General features: G+C 38.1%; 1 protein-coding gene across 1 annotated transcript; it reads right to left on the bottom strand.

The window, feature by feature from the left end:
- Positions 1-6,237: 6,237 nt before the first annotated feature.
- rhcga (Rh family, C glycoprotein a) lies at positions 6,238-11,835 on the bottom strand. The gene is made up of 11 exons (XM_034679489.1): positions 11,273-11,835; positions 10,450-10,642; positions 9,096-9,246; positions 8,856-9,003; positions 8,579-8,745; positions 8,350-8,487; positions 8,048-8,184; positions 7,750-7,874; positions 7,360-7,433; positions 7,195-7,268; positions 6,238-7,089 (listed from the first exon to the last, which is right to left on the bottom strand). The coding sequence occupies exons 1-11, from the start codon at positions 11,496-11,498 to the stop codon at positions 7,056-7,058; spliced, it is 1,467 nt and encodes a 488-aa protein (XP_034535380.1). The 5' UTR covers positions 11,499-11,835; the 3' UTR covers positions 6,238-7,055.
- Between the last annotated feature and the right edge of the window lie 15,233 nt (positions 11,836-27,068).

Here is a 27,068-nt window from a genome sequence, read left to right as displayed (position 1 = left end):
ATCATATTGGAGGTCAAAGTATATATGCTGTACTGATATTTTTTCACACCTCTACTGTGAAGTAGAATGAAAAGGTAGAGGATTAAATCAGTACCATGCAGTGGATCCACTGACCCTGAAGGTGCTCTTGCTGATAAAAGTATGGCAAAGGGAAACAAAATGCACTGAGACAGAACAAGGAGAACAAATTATCAAAAGGTTGACCTGACAGGACTGGTTGGTTGAATAGAATAGAATCCCTTGTCATTGTACACAGTACATTGGGATAAAAAAAAAGTGCCTAACATTTACATAAAAAAAGATAAGCAAAACTTAAAACCAATAACTATCAATCAATACATCAACAGTTAGATCATTGCACTTAAAACACCTTAAATAGATTACGGTGACAATTAATTTTTGTTATCAGTACTAATTATCAAACAAAAAAAATTTTGGTTTAGAAAAAAACATTCTGTTATACTCTGAGCTCCCTCCAAACTGACGATGAAGCTGTCTGCAAAATATTGATGATGTCTCACTGAGCTCTCTTTACCGGCCAATACAAATTCAAGAACTGTCTTCTGGTTACCATTTCACTCTGCACCTTTTGAGGAAATGTTGATGCAGATTATTGCAGTATTAATGCAGAGCAAAGTGGCAACCTGCAGTGTAACTAAAAATGCATCCAGTGAGTGTGTGCAAAAAACAACATTTCCATTCCAAGGAATCCTCATTGAGCTCCATTTTTAAATGCATGTTTTTACAGCAGAACTGGACTTACTTAAAGCTTGAAGGACAAAACTGTTTGGTTTTAAATAGCTAATTTTATCTGTGGCAGCTGTGTGGGGTGTTCCTTCTTTTTTTCATTACACATCTCTTGATCACTTTAGGGCTAAGGGTCATTCATAAGTCGGCATAATTGGGGGCGTGTCTAATTTTAATTGACAGGTGGGCATGTTGTAGCTGTTTGGCAGGCATTAAGGCTATGGCCTCAACTCCACCTCTTATACTGGTATCTAGATTAGTAGGAGGATAGTTTCCAATGTGGCGACCGGCATCTTTAGGTCGTATAACATTTCTGAAAATAGTAGGTGACAGCACTGAGACTAATTCATACAATCTATGTAGAACCCTAGCCTACACGAATATGTAGTCACAGGGATGTCACTCTTTGAAGTTTGTGACTTTGTGTGCTTACATCTTCTACACTTTCTCATGTGGTGCTCATGAACAAGACTGTGCAGAGTGCAGGATTGTCTAAAATCCTACCACTGGTCAAACCCCCTCACGATTGGACACATCTGAGCATGCTTCATATTGCACATTGAAAGTAAGTACACATTAAATTATCTCCAACCATTGGCCGTATGTAATGAACAAGCAGAAGAATAACCTTACATTGAGTTTCCTTTTGCTTATTACGATCAGTCTCTCATGCAGTTATTAGAGCTCCGGGGCAGGTGGAGCACCTCATTAGCTAAAGCATTCAGTTTGGATTCATCGCACATGTCTTAAAGCAGCTCTCATTTCTTCTTCTCTCACTCCAGCAGGGAACCAGTAGCCTTTGTGCCACAATCAAAGAACTCCCCCGCTATGAATAGTGATTTCTCTGCTTCTTCTCCACAGCAGTGCTGCTTGCGAGGTTGTCCCCCCTGAGACTTTCCCCTTTGACCCCAACAAATGGACTCCTGTCAAATGAATAAAAAGGTAGAGGTTGGTCTTTAGTGATGCTGGTTGTTCAGGGAGTGGAAGTTTGATGAGTAAGCACAATGACAGAAAGGATCGTTCAAAGAGATAGGTGGAGTTCAGCAGGTCGTCTTGTGATAAGACATCATTATAACAGGTTCTGGATCAGCATGCTCTCTTAGTATAACTTCTTTAATAGATTACAAATTCAGATGGCATGATAACAGGGGGATTGTGTTTTTAAGAGTGAAGTATCTTCGTTTCTGTGTGCACTTTTTTCCTTTGTAAAATAAGACGACTTAACGGCATAACAATCAAGTGAGACCTCATGAGGCATGTTGACCCTCTTGAGAGGCAGGCACTTGTTGTCAGGAGAGAGTTTATGAGTTTCATTTAGTCTATAAAAGGTATCTCTCTCTTCATCAGCTTGGTGAGGACAGTGAGAAAAAGTCTGCTGTAGCACCCATCTAAGAGCCCAGATGGACTCTGCAGTGAGCTCCAATCAGCTCACAAAGGTGATATAATTACCAGGGCAGGATGGTTCAAGGCCACCGCCTTTGGAGTTCTTCAGTCTCCTCCTTTTTCCCATTGCACCTATTCTCTCCTCCGCTATACTCCCTGATTATTCTCCCCTCCCTCATTGTCCCATTATCCCCCTCCAACAACAGGCCAATTTGTCCCTCCAGCTTGGCTCCCGCCTCCCCTCCTGCTGCGTTATTTAGCCCCTCTTCTGCACTTCAATGGCAGGTACTGATTAGAGAACTTCCACGACCTCCTCGCTATGCCTCAAAATTCCCCCCCTCCCCTTCCCAGCAACCTTTAATCTGATTACAGGCTTTCTGCAGCTTTTCAGAGGAGGCCAGGCCCAGGAGCACAATAGCAGACCAAGTGGTTTCACAAACACTCTCCCCAGGGTCAGATGATTCACAAGAGGAGCTGTGTCCACTCTACTCTGACATAAGGTCTCTTTAATGTTGGAATGTGCAGTGATTTAGGAGGGACAGCTCTGTTGTAGTTGTTATGTTTGACACGATCATCAATAAAAAATGTTTTTTAATTACAGCTAAAGACTGATAATCTCTGATGTTTGTGAACTTTTTGAGAACATAAAGCTTGAGTGACTACATAATGTAGATTGTTAGGTTAAAGGCTGCAAATCAATCAATCTGCAGAGTCTAGTTTTCCCTCAGAGTTTGCTGATGCAGGATCACGATACCAGAATGAATGATGGATCTAAGATCATGTTAAACAGGTTCATGCTGCAATTTGCCAAGAGACCTTGTGATGTGAATTAACTGGAATTACTGCAAGCCGTTTTCATTGATTTGATGCATTTAATTAATTTAAGACAAATAAACAAACTTTTTTTTTTTTAAGATTTATTTTTGGGCTTTTTCGTCTTTATTGGATTGGACAGCTGTAGAGACAGGACATGTGGGGAGTAGAGAGTGGGGGAAGCCATACAGTGAATGGTCGACCGGCCGGGAGTCAAACCGGCGACCTCTGCGATCAGGGCTATAGCCTCTATACGTGTGACACTTAGACCGCAAGGCCACCAGCGGCCCCGAACTTTATTTTTTTATGCTTAAATATACATTAATGTCATAGTAAAAATTCAAAGGTTTTGAGTGTTTCAGTGTTGACATATATTTTTGACAAGAGATGGCTGATGATCAACTCCAAGTCTCACTGAGGGTTTGGGCATTTACACGAATGAGGGCTCCACATAATGTTAATGCACTCCTGTTATAGTGATGGACTCACAGTGGTCTGGAAAGTGGAAGTAAGAACAAAAATGCTCTAGAGATATGCTCTATAGACATCCCATTTTAACATCCTGCTTGCCGTTCTTTCTGAGCTCAAACTGTCGCCTACATTAACCCCAATGCAACTCAACTGTCACCAGATGGGTCGCAGATTCTGGAGCATTAGCAGCGTGTATAAGGTCTGAAGCATAACTGATGAGTCACTAACAGATACCTGTGAGCCTCAATTCTTTGAGCACAACATCCACATTTCTTGTTTGTTTGTTTGTTTGTTTGTTTTTTAATTTGAAACTTGTGTTTTTCAGTCTAGATTGTGGCTGATTCATGTCACTTAAGGCAATTCAGATTTGTACAAAACACATAGTCAGGTAAAATTAAATAAGACTGACACAGAGTAAATACACTGAGTGTTTTATTGCTCTAATAACAGACTTTGTGAGGAGTTTAACTCAGCAGTGTTTAAACAGGTAACCCATCAGTTAACCTGTTAACCCCATCAGGCATCTTAGAGACTACTTCTCTCTCTAAAGCTTCTGCCACCTGACAGAGAGAGGCACAAAGCACATGTCTGACCAGTGTATTTAGAGTTCATTAATGTCACAGTGACTGGTCAGGAAATGGCCCTATTGACGGTTTGTCCGAGCCTCATTACCATCAGAATAAAATGAGCAGAGAGATCAGAGCCCTGCAGGCACACAGCGGGCCCATGATGACCTGAGGGACCTGTTACAATTCTCTGACTCAGCATTTAAACCTTAAATCAAAATTAAGCTGTGACTGTTATTAAGATTAGGATTATTCGCACTCAGTCAAAGATCTTCATCATTTTAACAACTGAACCTCGTGCTGATTCAGAGGCCTTAACTCGTCATTGTTACAAGACTAACTGTGTCAAACAAAGCTGAAAGCAGCTTCAGAACTGAACAGATCTCATGTAAATACAATTCACATTCAAACTTTATCTAAATTCTTCATGTACAAAATTATTATATCTACTTGATATTTACCCACTCAGTGTTTTCAGGTCATTAAATGAAGGCAAACTTGGAAATGACAGTTTTCTATTTTACTGCGACATTCTGCGTCTTTCACCTCTGGCTTTCCAACTTTAAAAACTGCCATTAAATCTGCAAACAGTGCATATAAATAGAGTTGTATTGTTTTTCAATATTCAAAAAAATGCCTACATTTCTAAACAAATGTTTTTGTGTTTTTTTCACCTGAAAATACAGCAAATAAGCTGTCAGTATACATGAGTCATGTGGGTTTGTATATGATATTAAACATAGAAATCGTGCATGATCTTTTGGATGCTGTTTGGTCCCCAGCCAGAGAGAGCAGTTGGAACAAACACAAAGAAAAAGTATGTAGAAGCACAATTTATAAGTCATACTGGAGTTAAAGAAAATGTTTACGCACAAATATTTGTCTTCTTTTTTTTTTCTTATAAAAACAAAAAAGTGTGGTCTGCAAACCAGAACAATGAACTATTTTCAAGCTTAAAAGTATTTGAAATACATCTCACTGAATGGCTTTGAACCTTTTCTCCAGGATTTAAATGTTGTTAAAGGTCTTCATAAGGGCCTTAACTGCTTTTCAGCTTTGTTTGTTTAATACTGATACAAGCGTCCTTTAACACTTTTTACCTCATACCTCCACCCTGTGGGATGATAGTGGAACTGCAATCAAGTGGTAAACTTGTCAAAGAGGGTAAGGTGTGTTTTGTTTCATATCAATTCCATGTGCTTACCTTAAGATGAATTTTAGCACAATGATTATTTAAGGACAGATTAATAATTTCTAAAGTTTTTAACTTTAGAAAAATGTTCTTGTGCCACCATTAGGGCTTTTGGCCTCAATGCCATCAAGGATTTTAAGGTTTTGATCTGACATGTGCAAAGCTCTGTTAATTCTAAAGCAGGGGAAGTTAGAGCGATTATAGGAATAATAATAAGAAGAAGAAGAATAGAAAGTGCAGGATGAGTATTTGGTTGTTTGTGTCATGTTAAATTAAGATGATGCCAACAATTATAATTTTTTATCATTATTATTTAAATTTTTTTATTTTTTATACCTTTATTTTAGAGAGGAGAGGACAGTGGATAGAGCAGGAAATGGAGAGAGAGTGGGGTAATGACATGCGAGAAAGGGGCCACAGACTGGAATCGAACCCAGGTCGCCTGCTATATGGGCGCGCTACTTAATCATCAGTCTAAATATGCACCACTTATTATTTTTATTATTATTATTATTATTATTATTATTATTATTATTATTATTATTATTATTATTATTATTATTATTATCAATCTATTATTTATATATTTATTTTGTTATAGTAACAGGAAAAAAAGAGGCCAAAGAAGAAGACAGAGGTACCCAACAGCTTATGAAGTACTGACAGAGTGACAGAACACTTCATGTTTGATAGAGAAACATGGATGTATTGTTTTATGAAACAGTTTTGTGTTAAAGCTAGAACCTACAGGTGACACAGTTATCAGCACTTGACGAGCACCAAAGTCACACCTGTGTTAGAAATAACCTTTCTGTTATTTATTCTGTTTTGTAATGTGAATACTACAACAGATGTTGTACACACTTAGCTACTCGTACTTCTTTACAGCACAGACATAAAGACACACCAGTCATTTAATGACTTTGTATTCTGGATGTTCCTTTATTTTGCTTCTTCAATCATTTCCAACATTTTTTTTGTGTTTTCTTTTTTTGCATAACTTGTAAAAATGAGAGCAAATCAATTGTTTAGACAATTCAATAACTTTATTATATCATTCCAGTTACATGTGATTTATTCATTTGTACATTTTTTCACAATAAAACATCAATAACACAACAAGAGGACAGTCATTTACAATCACATTTAATATATTAAGGTAACATTCAACATTAAAGCAGACCTAATCACTGGAACTTGTTTCATAGTATCTCAAACTGCCACCTTAAGATCAGGAACATTCCGCTACAAACAAAAGTATGTGATAAATCATATTTACATTCAGGTCTTTACATCATTTCCAAGAAATAACTAAATAAGGTTTACTTTTCAAAAAAGAAACTAGCATGGCTGCACAAACTCCTCTGATTGTTCACTTACTGCCTTCAATTGCATAAAATACTAAATAAGCTCTTCATTCATAAGAATTAAATCAGCCAACACCTTCAATAAAAACATCTAACAATCACGACTCTTTTAAAGACATCATCTATAAAGACGTGCAGCCATTTGTGTGCAGTAATGAATTACCTTCATATCAACATTAACAAAGTGTCTTTCACTTCTCACGCCTGCACTCAGCACCTGACATTTTCTGGTCATTACACACTTGCAAAGAACATCGAATTCGAATAATTTTTCAGTAAATGAAAAGAATTATTCACCAGTTTGTGCAGCATTCTCATAACCTTACGCTTCCAATCATTAACTTAGGTGCTACACAAATTAATCAGGTGTTAATGGTGCAAGACAAGAGCAGGGAGTGAGTGTGTCAAAATTGCCAATTTTTAAGGGTGGCTCCTTCATAAATATGTGATTTTTACTGCAGTTCACAGATGCATCAAGTTCCATGTTGCATTCAGGGGGCGATGTTTCTCTCTGCTTTAACTCTGGTCCACGGAGAAGTTTGACTCAGATCTGTTGCACAAAAACATAAATATTAAATAAATACAAAAATTACATTTGTTTTCATAAGTTGCATGGTACTGAATGAGGATTTGTATGAGGTGTGAGTGAGCTTACATGTCTTGGTGCTTGTGGATCATGTGGTTGTTGTACTCCAGCACAGGAGGGATGCTCTCCTCATCCTCAGGAACCTGAAACACACACATGTGGGGTTAGATAAAGAGATAGAGATAGAGTGGGTGTATTTCTAAGTGTTCACACTCAAAGTGCGTGCTCTCTTACCTCCCAGTAAACTTCATCATCGTAGCAGTTGTCATCAGCAGGGTCGCCCCAGATCGGGAACCTGAGGATGAAACCTGTAAAGAGAGAACAAAACAGCTTTTATGTCAGTGTCCTGTCAAGGAAAAGCAAAAAATTCAAAATCTGTTTTTCTTTTAAGAGACGAGAATCTAAACTATGTGGCCTTGGGTTAGTTACTGTTACAGTCCAAAGAAAGCCACATTTAGGTTTTTGTTTTCAAAGACTGTTCCTTTAAGAGCTGTCAGAGCATTCATTCCGATCCTCCTGATGGACGACCGACTCTGATCTTACAACCTGTAACGTGCTTCTACAATATTCACCCTATATGATCACTTAAGAGTTTTACTGTAACAAATTTGTCACCAAACTCACCAACAATTGCTCCTCCACCAAGTCCAAATACAATGGCCACACATGTGCCAGCAGCCTGGAAGCCTCCCTGAGTTCCTACTGATCTGTTTTCAAAGTCGCCCTCAAAGTCGAAGACGTTGCGCAACCTTTAGAGAAAAAACAACAGACCTTTTAATAAAATGCTTTTCATGGTCATAATCTGAAGAAGAAGACAAAGCCTGTTGACTTTACTGTGTTGTAGTCAGCAAACAAAAGTCTGGTTTCTGAATCGTGCATAGAAGATGTAACATGTATTTGATTGTGTATGCCGGTCACCCACCCTTCTTTGCCATAGACAGATTCAGTGGCGGCTGCAGCAACAATGGCACCTGTGAAGCCGCCAAGCATTCCCGGCAAAGCGTGGAGGTTGTGGATACCGCATGTGTCCTGGATCTTGAGATATTTCTCCAAGAATGGCTGAAAATGAGAAAAAAACAGCAGCGCATTAGTCACTGACACCAGAGCCGGAGACACTCATGGCTAAATTAATTTAATACACATCAATGTATCTGCAATGATGGAGCACACACTGCAGCACTGACTCAGAGAATACTCTCAGATCAAAAGTTATTACTGGCTCACCGAGATAAACAGATAGCCAAATGTGGAGATGATGCCGCAGAGGAAGCCCACAATTAGAGAACCATAGGGAGTGATCATGAACTCTGCTGCTGTTCCCATGGCAACACCACCTGCCAGAGTGGCATTCTGGATGTGCACCTGTTAGGTAAAACAAACAGTCAGTCATGAAAACTTGCAGATGTTACATGGCACAGAGTTTTTTTTTCTTTTCCCAGTAAAGGAGTGTTACCATGTCCAGTTTCCCTTTCTTCTGAGACATGCTGGAGATGGCCACAGTGGTGAGGACGGAGGAGGCCAGGGCCAGGTAAGTGTTGATGGCTGCTCTGTGCTGTCCGTCACCATGGTCTGTAATGGCTGAGTTGAAACTGGGCCAGAACATCCACAGAAACAGTGTGCCTGTGAGGGGAGAGTTACATTAATGTCAAATACACGAACAGCGTCTTCAAGACAATGTGTGAGTTTATAAAAATGATGAGGTGTAAAAAAAAAAATCCTTGTTCACTCACCAATCATGGCAAACACATCAGAGTGATAGACTGATCCACTAAGGCTTTTGCTTTGGTTTAGAGAGGGTCGATACAGGACCCAGGAGATGGCCAAACCGTAGTACCCTCCAAAGGCGTGGATGACCATGGAGCCTCCGGCATCTCTGCACTGTGGGAGCACAAACACACAGTGGATTAATTGAAGGAGAACTGGACGATGGTGAGGTCACCTGTGGAATGACTGTGTTTGTTGAGACTCACATGAAGAAGGTCGAGGATGATGTATTCCTCCACAGCAAACAGGGTGACACCAAATAAGGTGACGACCAACAGCTGGACAGGGCTGACTTTACCCAGGAGGGCTCCGTACGCAATCAGGGAGCCGGCACAGCAGAAGTCTGCATTGATCAGACTGTGACAAAGAAAAGGACAGTGAAGAAGACTGTGTTAGTGAAAACTTTAAGAACTAAGCAGCAATGAATATTACACTGAACCAGTGGAGGAGTAAAAACAAGGTGGACTGAGCTGTGTAAAGTAGAAAACTATCTTAACCCCCATTGCAGATAAAAGTACAAAATCAACTATTTGCATTTCCATTTGGTTTTTTATTTTTTATAAGCACATTTTCTTTTTCTGGTACTGAAATTGTGGAAAAATATTTCACACATAATTTTCATAAGACAGCTGCATAGGAGAGGAAGCAGTCCATCAAAAATAAGCAACATGTCGCAACCTAAATGTTGCTGATAAATGTATTTCTGACAGATAGTGTGTAGGTATTTGCATCTTTTTCTCCATCAGGTCCTTAAAGGAGTTAGATGATATAAGATGCCTCTTCGTTGTGTTGTACTATTTTAAAGTTAGAAATATACACAGGAATTAATTTGTATGATAGCTTATAACTAATTAAAGTAGATATGATCAGTGGAGATAAGACGGATGAATAATTATAATAAAATAAATCAATGTGTGTTTGTGCACACATATTTTTCGCCCCTCCTGCATATGTAGTGCCCCAGCAGGGCCGGCTCAGTGACAAGAGTCTGCACACACCCCTGGTGTAAAGTTTGGGATAGTGTTATTTCATTGTTTTGCTGCACTCACTGTTCTGTAAAAAAGCACTTACATTTTTTTTATGCTTTAAACACTCAACTACAAGTACACACAAGTAGCTGAAATAAATTCATAAATATATTAATGACAATTATCTAAAAAATATAATTTCTATAGTAAAATATGATCAATTTGGTGTAGATTGGAATTTGGTGGCCAGGACTGGACAAGTTCATCCGGTCCTGAGTTAACCACATTTTCAGAGGACCAACTTGAGTGACTGGATCTTAAACGTGCATTCTGCAAATCGCACACCCATGAGAAGAATCACGTGTGCCTCGAGGACACCCACAGGCAGGACCTGACAAAACATTTCATTTCATGTTCTGACAGCTGTGGCAAAAGAAACTTGTCAAGGTACGAGTCCACGTCCCACTATGATAATAATAAACCCTGACAGGTTGAAGAATGTTGTTCCATCTTTGAGTTACATAACACATCTGTGCACTCCTCTGGTGTTTCCAGTTTACTACACGACTGATGATGTGATGTAGGGCCTTACCTCTCTACTCCGATGGTAATTTTTCCAGTCTCCGGGCTGAGGGAGTGGAACCAGCCTTGCATGAGAAGAGCCCACTGCAGTCCAAAGGAGGCGATCAGGAAGTTGAAGCCCACACCCCCAAAGCTGTAGCGTTTCAGAAAGGTCATGAGGAAACCGAATCCAACAAAGATCATGACGTGAACGTCCTGGAAGCCTGGAGAGAGGTAAGATGCAAATATGTTAATGAAAACATATGAACGTCTGGAATAATTAAGTTGAACAACTAAACATTTTAATCTTTCTTATTAATCCCAGACTTATAATGTATGATCTTGTGTTTGCGTACTAGTTCAGATTTTAAAAATTGAACACCCTGAAATCCTAGCAGGCCATACGATTTTCCTGCAGATGGAGAACTTCAAGGTGTTATTTCAACATAATAGCATTTACCTCCTGCAACTTTATCAAATTCTGCATTCAGCCCTGAACAATTATATTTTCCATTGTGCAGTGCAAATATCTTGTCCAATAACATGATCTGAGGAGAGCTTGTGTAAAAAAGAAAGGCATGCATTTTTTTCTTAAATGTAGGTTTTCCATTGTTTGAATCTTCATTCTAGTAGGAAAAACAGTCTTCTTAGTATTCCATGTGGTTTTCTGTGGACTGACATATAAGTGCAGTATCATATTGCAATTTGATGATTTTTGGGGGTCCATATTGACTATAATATTGACTAGGCTTAAATTCATAGTGACTGACAAACATTGAAAATTAACATTGACCCATCACTGACATGGAATCCTCTTTTTTTATTGCAAAAAATGTTGCAGAAGGTGTACTTACTGGGGTATCTGAAGTAGAAGTCATTTTCGATGTCACTGGTGAAGTTTTGCGTCCTTTTGTACTCCACCCAATGGGCATCCGACTCTTCATCGTACCGAATGAAAACTCCAAACAGCACAATCATAGCAAACTGCCAGACAAAGCAGACAGCCGGCAGACTGATGCGGACGTTGGTGTTCTTTTGTCGGCAGAAAAAGCTGCTCATTACCTCTGCACAGTTCCCCATGGTGTCGACTGTTTGCTGATGATGCTCAGTTCTCTCTTTGGCCTCGACCTTCCTCTGCTGTGACTTCCAGCAGCATCTCAGCAGGTTTATATATACATATGGATCTCTGGAGGTGTGTGCTATAACTCTCCACTCACACTCAGTGGGTGGACACACCTTTTCTGTTAACAAGTTAACCACTCCTCGAATGCTCACCTCTATTCTTGCTGGTACAGTCCGGCCATGCGGGTTTTACCTAGAACTCTTCCTAGAACATGTGCACCAGATGGAAATCACATGATCACAGAATAAACAAATGTTAAAACAAGCCAGTAAAGATGTTTTTGCTTAGACTAGCTTGAAATGGCATAATTTATCATCAATAATTCATCAAAGTCACCAAGTAGCAAAGAGAAACAGACAAACAAACATTTAAGTTATCATGCTGAGGTATAACGGTAAACATTTGGCATCCAGCTATATAATCAAATACTATAGTCGTAGTTGATACAATGATTGCATGGACTATTCACTTAGTCTTATACAGGAAATGTTGTTGAGTGCCAGTTATAAGATTAAATAAGTGTTAAGCGGCTTCTGGGTGAGCAAACCTGTCAGTCAGGCTTACAGTGTCTGTCGTTCCAAGTGCAGCGTATTGAATCAAAGTGTGTATATCTGTGGCTTGGCAGGTAGAATAAATCGATTGACCCCAAAAAAAGAGAGTTAAATTGTGACATATGTTTAGACAGAGGGTTTACTGAACATGCATATACTTTTCATACATTGGTTTATATGTCTGCCATCCACTAAGCTTCTCAACTGTAGCAGCACGTGGTTAAGTGCTTTAAATATTATTATTAACCTATTTATTTAATTGTATTGTCACTATTATTTCTGTTCTTATTGGTTAATTTATATTTTATTTTAAATTATTATCATTTATCATTATTGGTTGTTTTTTCATTCATTCACTTATTTTGTTTCTTATACAAAAAAATATCACTTGCTTTAATTGTTTGCATTGATCTTCTGTATGTAATGTGTGAAAATTCAATGAAACAGATCTTTGAAAAAATAAAAATAAAGTACAAAATTTGCACAAAAAAAAGACCCTTTAATAACAGATACTCAAAAATCCAGTAGGTAAAGTTGTTCAGCTGATTTTCCAAAAAGCCTGTGAGTTAGTCACTCAAATTTGCAAACAGCATTTACCCAAATAAGCAAATGGCTGGATAGTAAAAAAAAAGCTCTAAAGCAATCTCCTTTATTCTACCTTTTATTTAATCCGTTTAATTGAATAGCACGCCTAGCACGGTTTTGTACACGCGGTGCACCACACATCACGTTTGTTTGTGTCCTCCTCTTCTTTTCAATCACATGTACTTGGTGTTCAGTTTGTGGTTTCCAATCTCAACAAAGATCTGCCAGTACGGATTCCAGTTTAAGGATCAGGGCTTCAGTATCTCTGTGACACATTCCAGATGATATCTGTTTCCCAACTTCAACACACTCTGCTTTACCAATTATTAGGTAACAGATTATGAATCACTGATGAGTTTCTTCTCTCTGATGATATTACAGGGCGTGCACAGGACTTAAGCTATCATTTACAGTGCCAACTCTACTGTAATAGAGAGAGATCACGTTTCCCAACAACTCAACCAGTGCATCCTGCAAAGACGCACCATTGACTCTATTTAAACGTTGTGTGAGGTATATTAAACTGGATGCACCATTTTTATAGATTTTTCTTTAAAGTCAGGGTGTGCATTTCTTTTCTACACAATAAGGTTTTTGAAATCATCTTAAAACAATGAACTTTCATGAAAGACAGAATTCTGGCATTCTGCTTACATCTGCATATTGCACTTCAGTGTCTAGACATGACTGTGATGTCTCAACAAAAATTGGCATTTGAAAATGCTCTTTTCAGTTCATAGTTCACAGGCTTAGGTTTTAAAATACTGTCAAAATGTGTGGGTTTTTTTATTATAAAGGACTGAATTGTGAGCTCAAGTTTTCGAAGATTAACTGTATTTCTGTCTGGTTTGTGGAGGACCTCCTTAAAATGCAATGAGCAACTTTGGTGTTGGTTTTCAGGTAGTAACTGTATTCACCAGTGCTAAACTTAGCTCATTACGGTCTAGAAAATAAGCAACATGTCGCAATCTAAATGTTGCTGATAAATGTATTTTTGACAGATAGTGTGTAGATGTTTGCATCTTTTAAACAATTATTTGTCTCCATCGAGTTCTTAAAGAAGTTAGATGATATATGATGCCTCTTTGTCGTGCTGTACTATTTTAAAGTTAGAAATATACACATAAATGAATTTGTATATAGCTTATAACTAATTAAAGTAGATATGATCAGTGGAGATAAGACGGATGAATAATTCTAATAAGATAAATCAATGTGTGTTTGCGCACACATATTTTTCGCCCCTGCTGCATATGTAGTGCCCCAGCTGGGCCGGCCCAGTGACAAGAGTCTGCCCCTGATGTAAAGTTTGGGATAGTGTTATTTCATTGGTTTGCTGAACTCACTGTTCTGTGAAAAAGTCCTTAAGGGATGCTGGTGGCCTAACGGTCTAAGAGCCCCACGCATAGAGGCTATAGTCCTCGTTGCAGAGGTCAGTGTTTCGACTCCAGGCTGGTCGACAATTTGCTGCATGTCTTCCCCCACTCTTTACTCCCGGCATTTCCTGTCTCTCTTCAGCTGTCCTGTCAATAAAGGCAAAAAGCCCCCAAAAATAAAAAAAACTGTTTAAAAAAAAAAGTACCTAAATGATTTGATTCTTTTATTCTTTTTTTACTCTTTTATTCTTTATACTTTCATTAACATTAACATTAACATTAACAATGGAGTGAAGATAAGTTGAAAGTCACTCTAATTTAACCACTGACAGATTGGGTAGAGATTGAGATTTGATGATAACAGCATCATTTGGAAATAAAAATTAAGAGTTCGATTCAGTCGCCAAGGAAAAGTCTGTTACTTTATGTAACACAAGTGACAACTCAAAAAAACGTATAAAAGCTGCACAAATTTAAAACAGTTATGAAGCCAAAGTAATAAAGCTTGAAAACCTACAACAACTATTAAAAGGACATGCTCCCTCTGAACTCCTTTTTGTAGTTGCAGCTCCTCCTCCGTGATAACAGATGCCGTCACGAGTGCCAAATTATTTTTTGTTTTGTAGAAACACAAAACAGCAATAACTGGACTTAAAGAAAATACCAGAACTCTGAAGTAAGAATGTTGTTTTTCTAATGAATATAGCCTTTTTTGCTGCTCTTCAGATTGATCATGCTACTTTTTTCTAGGCTGCATAAACATTACACAGAAGTGACAGCGTGGACAAAGAAGACACCAGACAGAGTGATGAAGCAGCAGAGGAACTTATAGCGAGTTGAAAATGTGTGAATATGTTGGTACCATTTCCCTGTAATACATGCAATAAAAGTATCTAAACCTGTTACCTGTTTACTGAGATTCACTGACAGAAAGAAGAGTATATGAAAGACATGACAACTGTGGAGCTGTGGGAGGGGGTTACACTACCGTAGTCTAAAACTGCAGCTAATCACACTTACATCTCCCTGAACACCAACCTGACCGATCTTAAACTTAGCTCACATACCAAACATGTGCTGCTTGTCACATGCTCCTTGCTGAAAAGAGCTATCACTGTAAGTTTACAGAAATATGAAACAGTAAATTAGAATTTGATGAACTTAAGTTCATATTTTTAAGATTTCTGTAGTTACCTTAAACATTAAGAATCTTACTATAAAATATTCCTGCCCCTAAAAACAGCAATAATCTTTTTTTTTGGGAATGGAGAGTATTTTCTGTTTCGTTGTTGTGTATTGAAGTCACATGTTTTTTAACTCTCAGTCTAAGAATCTCTAAAGTTATCGGGGTAATCGAGCTGATTGTTAGTTTCCCATTCAAGTATTTGCAGCTGATTATGGTTTAAGTGACTGTTATCACTGGATGTATCTTTGTTATCTACCAAGGTTTTTGAACTGCAGCTTTTTGTGCTGTTATGAGAGCTTTTTTTTTTACCTTGAAGAAAGACAAAGCTCTCTGAGACAATAAGTTGATTTACCTCCAAATAAAACTTACAAGGCTCTTGCAAATTATCCTGTGAGGATGTATGAAAAGAAAGAACCCAAATTAGTCTGATGGGTAAGAGCTGAAAGTGAATATCTATGGTCTGTTTAGCTCCTCTCAAACGAGAGAATTAAATCCCAAAGCCATGATCAAAGCTCTGTCCAGGACACATCCGTTCAGCTCAAACAGACATGAGAAAACAAAGAGTGTTTCCCTGTGGAGATAAAGGATTAGACTCATGCAATGAAAGAACATTAAGGAGTGATTGTATCATTTGAAAACACAACATTTCATATACAAAAAGGATGTATACAAAATTTCAAAACAAGTGACGTGATTAGCTGTTACAGAAATGTTGACCATTCTACTTAAACGATGCTGGAGTGATATAGGGTTGTCAGTGTGTGAGCATGTGATAGAAGGACTGTGCGGAGGTTTCAGATCTTATCTGTCAAAGACATTTAAACTATGTTCTCAGTCACATGGTACGAGGTATGCCCCATCACTGCTGCACACAGCCTAAGAATGATGCTGCAGGAGATATTAGGAGGTCCTGTCAATCTAAAGACAGATAACTGCATGGCAGCTATTCAAACAACAAAGCTTTTTAGTTTGCTTCCTTTCTGTTTTGACCCTGGCATTGTCTTAAAAAAAAACGGAAACAGTGCCATCCAGTCAGGCCTGGTGGCTATCACATACAAACATCTGAATCACAGCACAACTGACAAAGACAAACAGAGAACATCAAAGTTTAAAATTGATTTAAAAATTGAACTGTGAAACACCATGCATATTTTTCTTGCATTATCTGCACAGTTGAAGCCTCTTAAACTTCTGCACATACCGAGCTGGTTGGACCTCAATCAGTGTCTCTCTCAGAAATCATGTGACGTATGTGAGGTAGCACGGAGGTATCAAATCATTTGTTTTTTCAATTTAATGAAAGCCTACTTTGATGTAATCACTACGTATCTAATCAACCATCTCTAATACACCATCATTCATTAAGGTACAGTTTGACAGTTGTATGAAAGGCGAGCCCATAAAGTGAAATGTATCCAAAGTAATAATATACTTTACAGCACGTCTCAGTTTGTTATTACTTTCTTTTGATACATTGTCGTAGAAGAAGAAATGAAAACGCCAATCAAACTTTATTGTTTTCTTAATTTGATCCATCTAAAGCAGCCTGAGGAGAGTGACTAACCAGGGAAGAATTTTCTTGAACTCTGCAGGTACATTGCTCACACAGCCAGATGCCAAACAGATAGGGGAGCGTCAGGCAGTCGGCTGTTTCTCAGTGACAAAAAAGCTCTGCTCCCTCTGAGTATGATCTGAACCGCAGATAACCCCCCGTCACAGCGTGCTGATCAGCAGAGGAGACACAAGTTTTACCTTGTCAGACAGCATCTTTGACTTTCACATGGTGCATCGTGTGACTCCGAGTTCACGCACGCATACAAAACAGGGCCGGAGGTGTCACACAGCCTCGTGTGCCTCAGTCACTGACTAAAGGACAGACACATCCTATGACAACAGTGTTCATGTACCTGTTTGTTTTTATGTTTGTTGATGTTTTGCACCAGTGCTTTAAACTCTTCAAACCAAAGAAATGTTTTATTAAAACCTTAATGAATAAATTCTACTTTGATATTTCCAACAGTTTAACTTTAGGAGTAAATAAAAGCTTAAACTTATAACCAAATACATGCAAAATAAATTCCCTGATCCTCTGAAATACGACATCGCAGTAATGTCTTTTACATGTGCAAAATGAAGCGACTCATTTTGCACAAATAATTCAAGATTTAAAGCGTGGAATTGTTCGCTGAAACTTGAATGCACTAGTTGTAAACAACAAGATAACAAATCTCTTAATCCTTTACATCCAGTTTTCTTTCTTTATCATTGTAGTATGATTCATTTGAAGGTGTCTGTCAGTCACTGAAACCTTGCACTGTTTGTATTCTGCAAATGTAAACTCTCATCACACTGTTTTATGTAGCATTTTCGACACTTCAACCTTAATTATTCTGCACTTTTGAGCTCCCCCAGACTTTGGCTGACAGTTCTGTTGGTTTCAACAGTAACATGCTGCACAGTTGTTGTTTGTCTGGGTGGGTGGTATGAGTTTTTACTTTATTTGTTTTAACCATTGTTTGAAATTACATGTGGAGCCCAGGGTGGTAATTCATTTATGAATGAATCAAGTAATTAATCAATTAGCTAATTGTAATTAAACAAAATAAAACAAATTATTTTCATTCATTAAATATGCTCATCTTAGATTTTGCCATGCAATATATCTTTGCGGATCAAATTTTATCTCATAATCCATGTGTCTCCTGCTTTATCAATAACAGCTTTTTTGTGATTCAGCAGTGTAACACATACTTATAAAAAAGGTCAGGAACAGGAGCTCAGATTGAACAGCAGCTGAGTTACAGAAACTTGGAAATAAAAGAGAGGACACCAGCAAAGTGCCACATGTAAAAGAAGACTAGCTAAAGAACCAAATGAAGAAGGGAAACCTCTTTGCAACTTGAGCATTTAAAAAAGGATATAGTTAATGTAAATACAAGTTTAAAGCCACTGAGAACAGAGCTTGAAATGTAAAAAAATCATGAATATATCAAAGTTCTAAGTGTTATAAAACATCAATGAAAATCTGAGTGAAAACAAAGCTACATTTATTAGGAGACCTTGTTCAAAAAGATCCTGTTTTCCAGTTAGGGACATCTCTCAGTACTGTGTGGGCGCGGCAGCTGATGTTTTTATTGATTGGCATATGTTAACAAGACTTAACCATGGCAACAGTCACAACAAGGCTACTCTGAAGCAGAGAAAGAGAAGAAAGAGAAAGAAACTCCAGAATCTGACAATTACTCTTTTCAAATAGTCTCTGAGTGCTGAATTACAAAAGACGTATAGCACTTTAGTCTCCACGTTCTGGACATCAGGCACAAGGGATGCCCACAGCAGCGGAGGCTGAAGTGCAGGAAGGCCAGGCTGCACGGCTCCAGGTGCCAGTTAAAGCCATTTGGCAAAGCCCTGAGCTTTCTGGGCAAAGCTGGTGAACCGGTCCAGGGACAACCGTGGGAAGCACATATGGGACTCTCTTCAGCCTGACTCTGTATCAGCTCACCAAAAACGCAGCCAGCAGTTCCTCCGAGTTGAGTTAACAAGTTGATCCAATTCAAATCAAACTTTGATGTCTGCTATTTGACTCAAGGACGAAATCATCATCATCATTCATTAAAATAAAGAACAACTCAATCCTGTTTGATTCAGTTTGATGGAAATTGATTGATTGAATCTTAAATATATTTTTACTTCAAATTAAAGACGGTTTTTCTTCCAAATTAAAATTTTTGTGTTTTTTATTGTTCCTAAAGACAAAAGACTAGACTTATTTTTCAAACTGAAGAAATAATAAATACATTCATGTCTTGGTGTCTTACTGACAGGTAGTCGGTGGGGTAAAATGATAATTTGGTATAACTTTTTTCACATGACGGTTATACATTGGTTGTTATTACCACTTCTTCATTTAATTGTTTTTGTTAAACCGTTCTTAGTAATAGAAAGATTTCTGTCTCACTCAACACTAACTCCAACACAGGTTTCCACATTGGGTCAGACCTCGAGAAATTTATCAAGCAGTAATGTACTTAACCTCTGTTCTACAAAGCATACAGATGGACATACATTTGGAAAGTTCTCCTTCCTTCATGTTAAGAAAACATAAGTAGATTTCTAAGAGGGTGACAATAAATAAAAATGAGAGCTATCTACGATAAGGTGGACAAGCTAACCCAGCACCAGAGGGAAGACTGGCAGAGTAGCATCATGCTAACAGAGCTAACACCGGACACGAACGCCACATTGGAAGGATTTCACCTGCTGTGGGTGGACAGGATACAGGAGAGCAAGACTGAACGAACTGGTGAAGAAGGCCAGCTCAGTCCTGGACCCTGTGGAGGTGGTGGCTGACAGGAGAATTATGGCCAAGCTGTCATCTCTGATGGACTTTTCTTCTTTATATATATTCTTGTTGAAATTCTTCTTTTTGTTTGCTGCTGTAACTCCATGAATTTCCCTGTTGTGGGATTAATAAAGGAGTTTCTTATCTTATCTTAAATCACTTTGCTAATCTCGGAGGTTGCTGTTTTCTCATGTGAGCTAACTAACGCTATCTGACCCGCCACTTAAACTAAAACTACTCTCATTGAGTATAAAAGTCAATGCTCAAGTTTTGTGAAACTGATGATGTTGAGCACAGAATATAGAAAAAGCACATTAAAAACTCAGTAGACTTGATCACAACACTGAAACTGGCCATGGACCAGTTCGTATGGCATTCTTATCGGTCAATGCCACAGTGAGCTGACACCAACACGGCCTCCCTAACACACTTTGACTCATGACTGGAAAAAAACTGTTGCAGTCTTGAAAAACTAATAAACAAACTGCTTCAGAAACATTGTTTACTCCTGTAAACATTCGCATTGCAAGATAGATAAATATTTCAGGACTGAGATGGAAAAAATGAAATGGTTGTAAATTATAATGAAGGTCCTTATTGTCAGCAGGACACAACTTTAACAATAAGTTGTTCAACATCAATCAACTATTTCTACAATTGTCAATCAAAGGCAGCCGTTTATTTAATTATTTTAGATTTTCAGAAGCACTCTTTATTTCCAGTTTTACTTTGTTGTTTTGTTGCCTCAAAGCCAATTAAAGCCAGGCCTCCACATCATGGGACAGTCACTTGACAACCACGTTACATACATGCACAACCGGTAAGGTGGTTTTTTTTTTACTTGAAGAAGGTAGAGAAAATTAATTACCCACACATACCACATGAGAGAGTGACAGGTGCCACACCTTTCAAACTGCAGGTGTTTCTCATCTTTGTAAGTTGTTCAAATGAAGACCTCTCTGCTGCAGAGCACACGTAGACCCGGAGAGCGGTTCAAGATTTGCCCATAAAAATGTTGTTTGCAAGCTTATACATCCAGTTTTGTTCTGAAAAGGTGACATGTTGATTGTTCTTTCATAGTGTCAACTGATTCAAGTCCTTGTACTGTAGACATGCAGGCTACAACCCACCAGCTAAAAAGAGACAAAACGGCAGAGGTCCCGTTTTTGAGACCTTGTGGATTGGGATGCATTTTTTTGAAAAAGTGTTTTTGGTACAGTTCACCAAACCATTGAATTTGACATATGCAAAACATTCCAAATAGATACCTAGAATGACCCCTTGACAAGTACTTCAAACCTTCATAAGGTCAACCATGTGGGCTTGTAAAACAGGATTTTACAATTTGACACTATGATAGGGAGGTGAGGGAGGTCAAGTTCCCACTCCTTTCACAAGGTCTGGCATGTGACAGGGGAATGGGTAACTCCAGGGTGTTTTTCGTTTTTAACCCTATTATTAAACTTTTTTGACATTTTTTCAAGACCTCAGGAAAACCATATGGACAACAAAAATAATTTGTAAGTCCATATTGGTACCTGATATGGTTGGCTTTACAATAATTGGGCATCTACCAAATACCATACATGTGAATATTAATTCTGTGACCCATGGTTTTAATATACTGCTCCAAAGAGGTATCAAATTCATCAAAACCTTGTAGAATCATATCCCCAGACATCCTCCTGTCTTCTTGTTTGAGATCTTGTAAATCCAGATTAACAAGATGTCATCCTCCAGGGCCAGGCTGTCATGAAAAAGTGGTCGACCTAAGGGGAGGGCTGGATGGTTAAGTGCTGGCCACCTGGGGATACCTTCAAACTGCCCGAATAGTTGCCAGTTGTAGGAAGATTTATAAGCTGTAAACCTTGAGAAAAGGTTTTCAGGAAATCTTTGCAGGACTTGAGAAAGGGATGGGCAATAGTCAGGTGTCGAGGTGCCCCACAAAGGTTATTATTGGGAATGAAAACAAACAAAATTAAAATGACATCATCATCAAAAACATTTCATTGGATGAGATGAAAATAAATAGTTCTTTACTGAAGAACTTTAACTAAATGATACTTTCAAAACTGATCCTACATGGTTTTGAGGCTTGCATCTGGCAACAACCAATAGCTTAATGTTTGTAATGTTATCTTACAGTGTGCTGTAGTCTTCAGCTATAAACTCAGTCAGATTAAACAAACTCTGTTATACAGCTCTGTGCACAGTCCAACAACTGAAGATCCAGTCTCTCAACAAACTCCCTGTTTTTGTGTTGTCTCACTCACAAGTGCTGCCAAATGAGCAGTGTGTATACAAAAAATAAAAGGGGAGGGGGAATGGGTAAAGCTGATCTATTATTTACAGAAGGATTTTTGTTTGGTGTTTAGGATTATTCTCTCAGTTGGTGGGTAACATACAGCCATTAAAACGCAGCAGCTTTTTTAAAGCACTTTATGAATCACACAGTTTATTTGACTGGCTATATAGTATATTGGAGTTATGGAAATGTGATACATAATTGAGACGCATTGAGATTAGTTGTACCTTAAAATGCACCGCTACAGCCATGGATAAGTGTGGAGAAAGAAAAAAAACAAATTTTCTTTTTGGTTAACCCAAAAAATTATGTGGCTTTTGTGATGTGTTGACAAAAGCACCTTGGCTTACACACGTCCTTTATGATGTCTTTTGTATACGGATGTGGTTGTTTATCCTTTCTATCTAAATGCATTCTTAGAGTGGTATGACGTGGAGTATCACATATTACAAAACGCTGGGAACCAGAGTACTTGAATAATGATGACTTCTGACTTCTGTTTAAAAGAAACATTCTGTGTCATCAGTTCATTGAACACTTGATAATTTACCACACCCCGTCACGTGTAGAATCAAGTTCAAAATTCTTACTGTTCAGTTCAGTTCAGTTCAAATTGTTTTATTGGCACAAACAGTTCAGTTATTCCCAAAGCAGTGTACAAAACAAATACAATAATTATAACAATACATTTTTTCATAGATTACACTGACATTTACATTTTTTTACAATTCAATACAATGTATCTATATATAATGTATCTATATAATATAGTGGATCTATAGGAGATCAGGTCTACTGAGTCAGTGAGCAATCCCTTCTTAAAACATGCTTTTACAGCAGAGCCTTCCCGGATTTTATCTGAATTTTATTTGACTTTATTTTATCTTAACCGTCTTAAGAAATATATTTTAAAATAATTGTATTTCTTTAGAGTTATTTTAGGGGAATTTTATGTCTTTTAAAATACGTTTTATTTCTTTATCTTGACTTGTGTGTTTTTATGATCTGCCTGTTTTATTTTGCTGCTCATGTAAAGCACTTTGTAACCTGGTTTGAAAGGTGCTCTACAAATAAAATTATTATTATCATTATTATTAGATAATAATTAGAATACAATATGAATTATTCTTACACTTACTTACAGATCCGTACATGGCCAGGCTCCAGAATAATTGTTAGAAGTCATTCACCCCTAACGGCCACCTCACCCACTCCGGTCACACATGTTGTACTTTCTATATGTTCCACGAAACACACCTCAGCACTCGTGGGGACAAAGCTTTCCTGGCTATGGCCCTGACACTCTGGAATGCTATGCCCATATCCCTGCACCCTACAGAATCTGTAGATGCTTTTAAGTCTTTATGAAAACAAACCTGTTGAAACAGGCATTTGGTTTATTGTCACACAACTTTTAACGGATCTTGTATTTGTTTTATTTCTTTTCTGTATGTCTTGTCTTTGTAAAGCACTTTGTGACTTTTTTCTGTGAAAAACGCTATATAAATGAACTTTACTTACACTTATTTCTCTGTTTTTAAAAGTGACTACACTTTCAGGAAGTCGTTGAGCACCATCCATTCAACGCCCATTTTTCATTCTCCGTGGAAATAATCTTTAATTGATGTTGGCATGAAAACTTGAAGCAGCTAAAGCATTATCACTAAAAATAGAAAAGTGTGAGGAAGATGTATGATACTTATCTATAATAATAATTAAAGACAGGAAATACATCCAAATACAATTATCACCCAACTGATCCCACACTCAGCCAATAATATTAAGGAGCAGGCATTTGAGTATGCAGCAGTGTTTCCATAGAGGTTTGTACATGTACAATGTAACCTCTTCATGACTTTACACAAGGTTTTCATAATGAGATGTCAATGTCACTAAACAATGTCACTAACCCTGTCTCAACAAAAGCACATGGACTCCTGGTGAGGCTAATCTGATCTGATGGTTTTCTTGTGTCTTTTTGTAAAAACTAAGAGAAAAGTATATTTTTGTTTAATGACCAAACAAAACTGTTATTAGTCTGTTTAAGTACTGTAATAGTTTTGTTGTAACTGGCAGGGCGTCTTCTCCACATCCAACAGAAATAAGTTCAAGATGACTTGTCAAGTAATCCAGCATACAAAGAGCTTATCTTCTGTGGACCTAAGAAACCAGATCATCCATAAGTAATAATGTGGAAAAAAACAGGGTGTCAGTAGAACTGGTTCCTACAGTAAAAGTTATTGTTAACACTGAAATGTAATACAGCAAAACAGCTACATGTCCTCTTGCTTGTAAGCTAAATTACGACAACCATGGTGAACATTTGGCTTGATCTTTGGTAGCCAAGCAAATTTTAGCCGTGATTGCTCACATGGGACAAAAGTTTGATACTAGATGGAAAGCAACCTCTAGTTTACCAGAACATTGAAAAAAAAATCACTTTTATGTGATCATACGGTCTGAGATAAAAACAAACCAGTAGTTTAAAACTGTTGTGTGATTGTCATGTCCTGCAGAAAGTTTGTACCTTGAATTATTTAATATCTGTTTCCCCCTTCTGGTAACTTGATGACATTTCATCTTGATGCTCATAACTTGCCATCATTCCTCATTGGTCAGATTAGTCGTGTAGCTCAGTCACGTCATGGCTAAGAGACTGCAATGAGGAAATTCTTTACATATTAACACGTGAGTAGCCTGCAGCTCCAGCTGCCATTTTCTTTCTTTGATTGTGCTTTGGATAGCTTTGCTTCATTTTTTTTTATTAAACTGCATTGAGCTGGTAACAATTCTTTTACCTTATTTGTAAGAAATAAGCATATACATGTATTGGCATGTTCTTTGCATGTGATGTTGGTACCCTGAAACTTTGTAGCTTTGTCAAATGTTTGTGAATGTAGGAGGAGCACTTCTTTTAATTCCTTTTAATGCTTTTAATTATTTATTTCCTCCTCCTTATGATTAGGGTTAGGGTTATGATTAGGGTTAGGGTTATGATAAGGGTTAGGGTAAGGGGATTAGGGTTAGGGTCATGATTAGGGCTAGGGTTAGGGTTAGGGTTCTGATTAGGGTTAGGGTTATGATTAGGGTTAGGGTTAAGGGTTAGGGTTATGATTAGGGTTAGGGTTAGGGTTAAGGGTTAGGGTTATGATTAGGGTTAGGGTTAAGGGTTAGGGTTATGATTAGGGTTAGGGTTAGGGTTAAGGGTTAGGGTTTTGATTAGGGTTAGGGTAAGGGGATTAGGGTTAGGTTTATGATTAGGGTTAGGGTTAGAGTTATGATTATGGTTAGGGTTAGGATAAGGGTTAGGGTTACGATAAGGGTTTGGGTTATGATTAGGGTTAGGGTTATGATTAGGGTTAGGGTTATGATTGGGGTTAGGGTTTTGATTAGGGTTAGGGGATTAGGGTTAGGGTTCTGATTAGGGTTAGGGTTATGATAATGGTTAGGGTTAGGGGATTAGGGTTAGGGTTAGGGTTATGGTTAGGGTTATGATTAGGGTTAGGGTTAGGGGATTGGGGTTAGGGTTATAATTAGGGTGAGGGTTATGATTAGGGTAATGTAGGTGGTAAAACGTCCTGCAAACTTTGATAGTTTGAACCCACAGACTCGACATAGTTCTCTCATCTCAAGTACTTTTATAACATCATCCAAGCATTAACTTCAAACATTTGAGTCTTTGGCTCAGATTTTATGAAAAAAAATTACACCAAGAGATAATTCATATTTTTGTCATATCAATTTCAATCACTTTTTAGCTATACAGTGTTACAAAACACTAGTTTTGATTTTTTTTCTCTTTCCTGATTCCTTTTGTGCACCATCCACAATACATATCTTTTAACACCAATTGGCCATAAACTGATGACCTCCATCTATTGTGTAGATTCTCCCCTCTTGTCAGGTCAGGGTCAAAACAGTCATGACCTAACCTGTGTATTGGTAGTAGAATAGTTGACTCCTCTAGACCTCTGAAGGTGTACTTTGTTTTTTGGCATATGACACCAGAAGCAGATCATTGAAGTCCTGCAAGTTGTGCGGTATCCATCTTACTTAGTTGGACAACCCACAGATGATTGATTGGATTTTGTTCCTCCAGGCCACCATCCTTTTTCTCTGGTAGATGGGTCACAGTAATTTGAGCTCCACTAGCAAGTGGATCACCTGTCTGTCACCAGTTGTCACCTGCCACACACGTCAGTGAGCTTGGGCCGTCCATTACACTGTTGCAGGCTCTGTGGTTTCCCTAATTTTGACTTCTTTTGGTAGGTACTGACCACTGCAGACCAGGAACACCCCATAAGAGCTGCTGTTTTTGTAAATTCTCTGACCCAGTCATGTAGCAGACAACTGGCCTTTTGCAATGTCTCTCACATCCTTACTGATTTTCACACTTTCAACACATCAATCTGAGAAAAAGAAGTTCCCTTTCTGCATAACAATCCCACCCACTTACAGCTGCCATTGCAATGATATAATGAATGTTATTGATGTCCCCTGTGAACGATCATGATGATATTGCTGATCAGTGTACATTCAAGCTTAAAATTTAATTGCATTAGCTTCTATATTGGTTATCAGTAATTTTTCCACTCTTAAATTAATATTTTGTCCTTTAAAAATCCAACATTTTTTAGCAGCTGTGTGTGAAATAATCGGAAGATTCAATATAAATGGTAGAACTTGGTTCATGTATGTTTGAAAGCTCTGTATATCATTCATTCAGGGAACTAATCATCATTATTCTTTTGGGTTCCTGTACAGATATTGGCAGAAGAGTTTCTGTTTGTGCCATCAAAGGAAGTCATGTCACTGCTTCCCAGAAACCCTTCATGCCTCCCTACAGTAACAAAATCCTCTAGTAAAATCTTCAGTTGCTTTGAAGAAGCACAACAAAGAGACCCAAACAGCCTCAGAAACTGCACAGATCAGAACCTGATGTCTGTGTCAGCAGGAGGATGTGTCACATTATCACATCTCTGTACTTTCTCTAAGACAGAGCACATGGCTGTAACATTTAGTACAGTATGTTGTGTTTACACCGACATAAATCTGTGCTGTCTGACAGGAGACATGTGTTGAAGGCAACCATCTGCTTTTAAGGGAAGAATGAGCAACGACAGACTTAAGAATGCAGCCACAAACTGGTCCACTGAGATTTTACATGTCAACAAAACTCAAT

The sequence above is a fragment of the Notolabrus celidotus genome, chromosome 3 (assembly GCF_009762535.1).
Source record: "Notolabrus celidotus isolate fNotCel1 chromosome 3, fNotCel1.pri, whole genome shotgun sequence".
In the NCBI taxonomy this organism is placed as follows: domain Eukaryota; kingdom Metazoa; phylum Chordata; class Actinopteri; order Labriformes; family Labridae; genus Notolabrus; species Notolabrus celidotus.
This window is presented reverse-complemented; position numbering and strand designations above follow the sequence as displayed.

Coding starts and splice junctions, on each gene's coding strand:
- rhcga (XM_034679489.1), bottom strand. CDS start 11,498: ATGGGGAACTGTGCAGAGGTAATGAGCAGCTTTTTCTGCCGACAAAAG. Junction 9,004..9,095: donor TCATCCTCGACCTTCTTCAT/GTGAGTCTCAAC, acceptor GTGCTCCCACAG/TGCAGAGATGCCGGAGGCTC. Junction 7,090..7,194: donor ATCCACAAGCACCAAGACAT/GTAAGCTCACTC, acceptor TTTGTGCAACAG/ATCTGAGTCAAACTTCTCCG.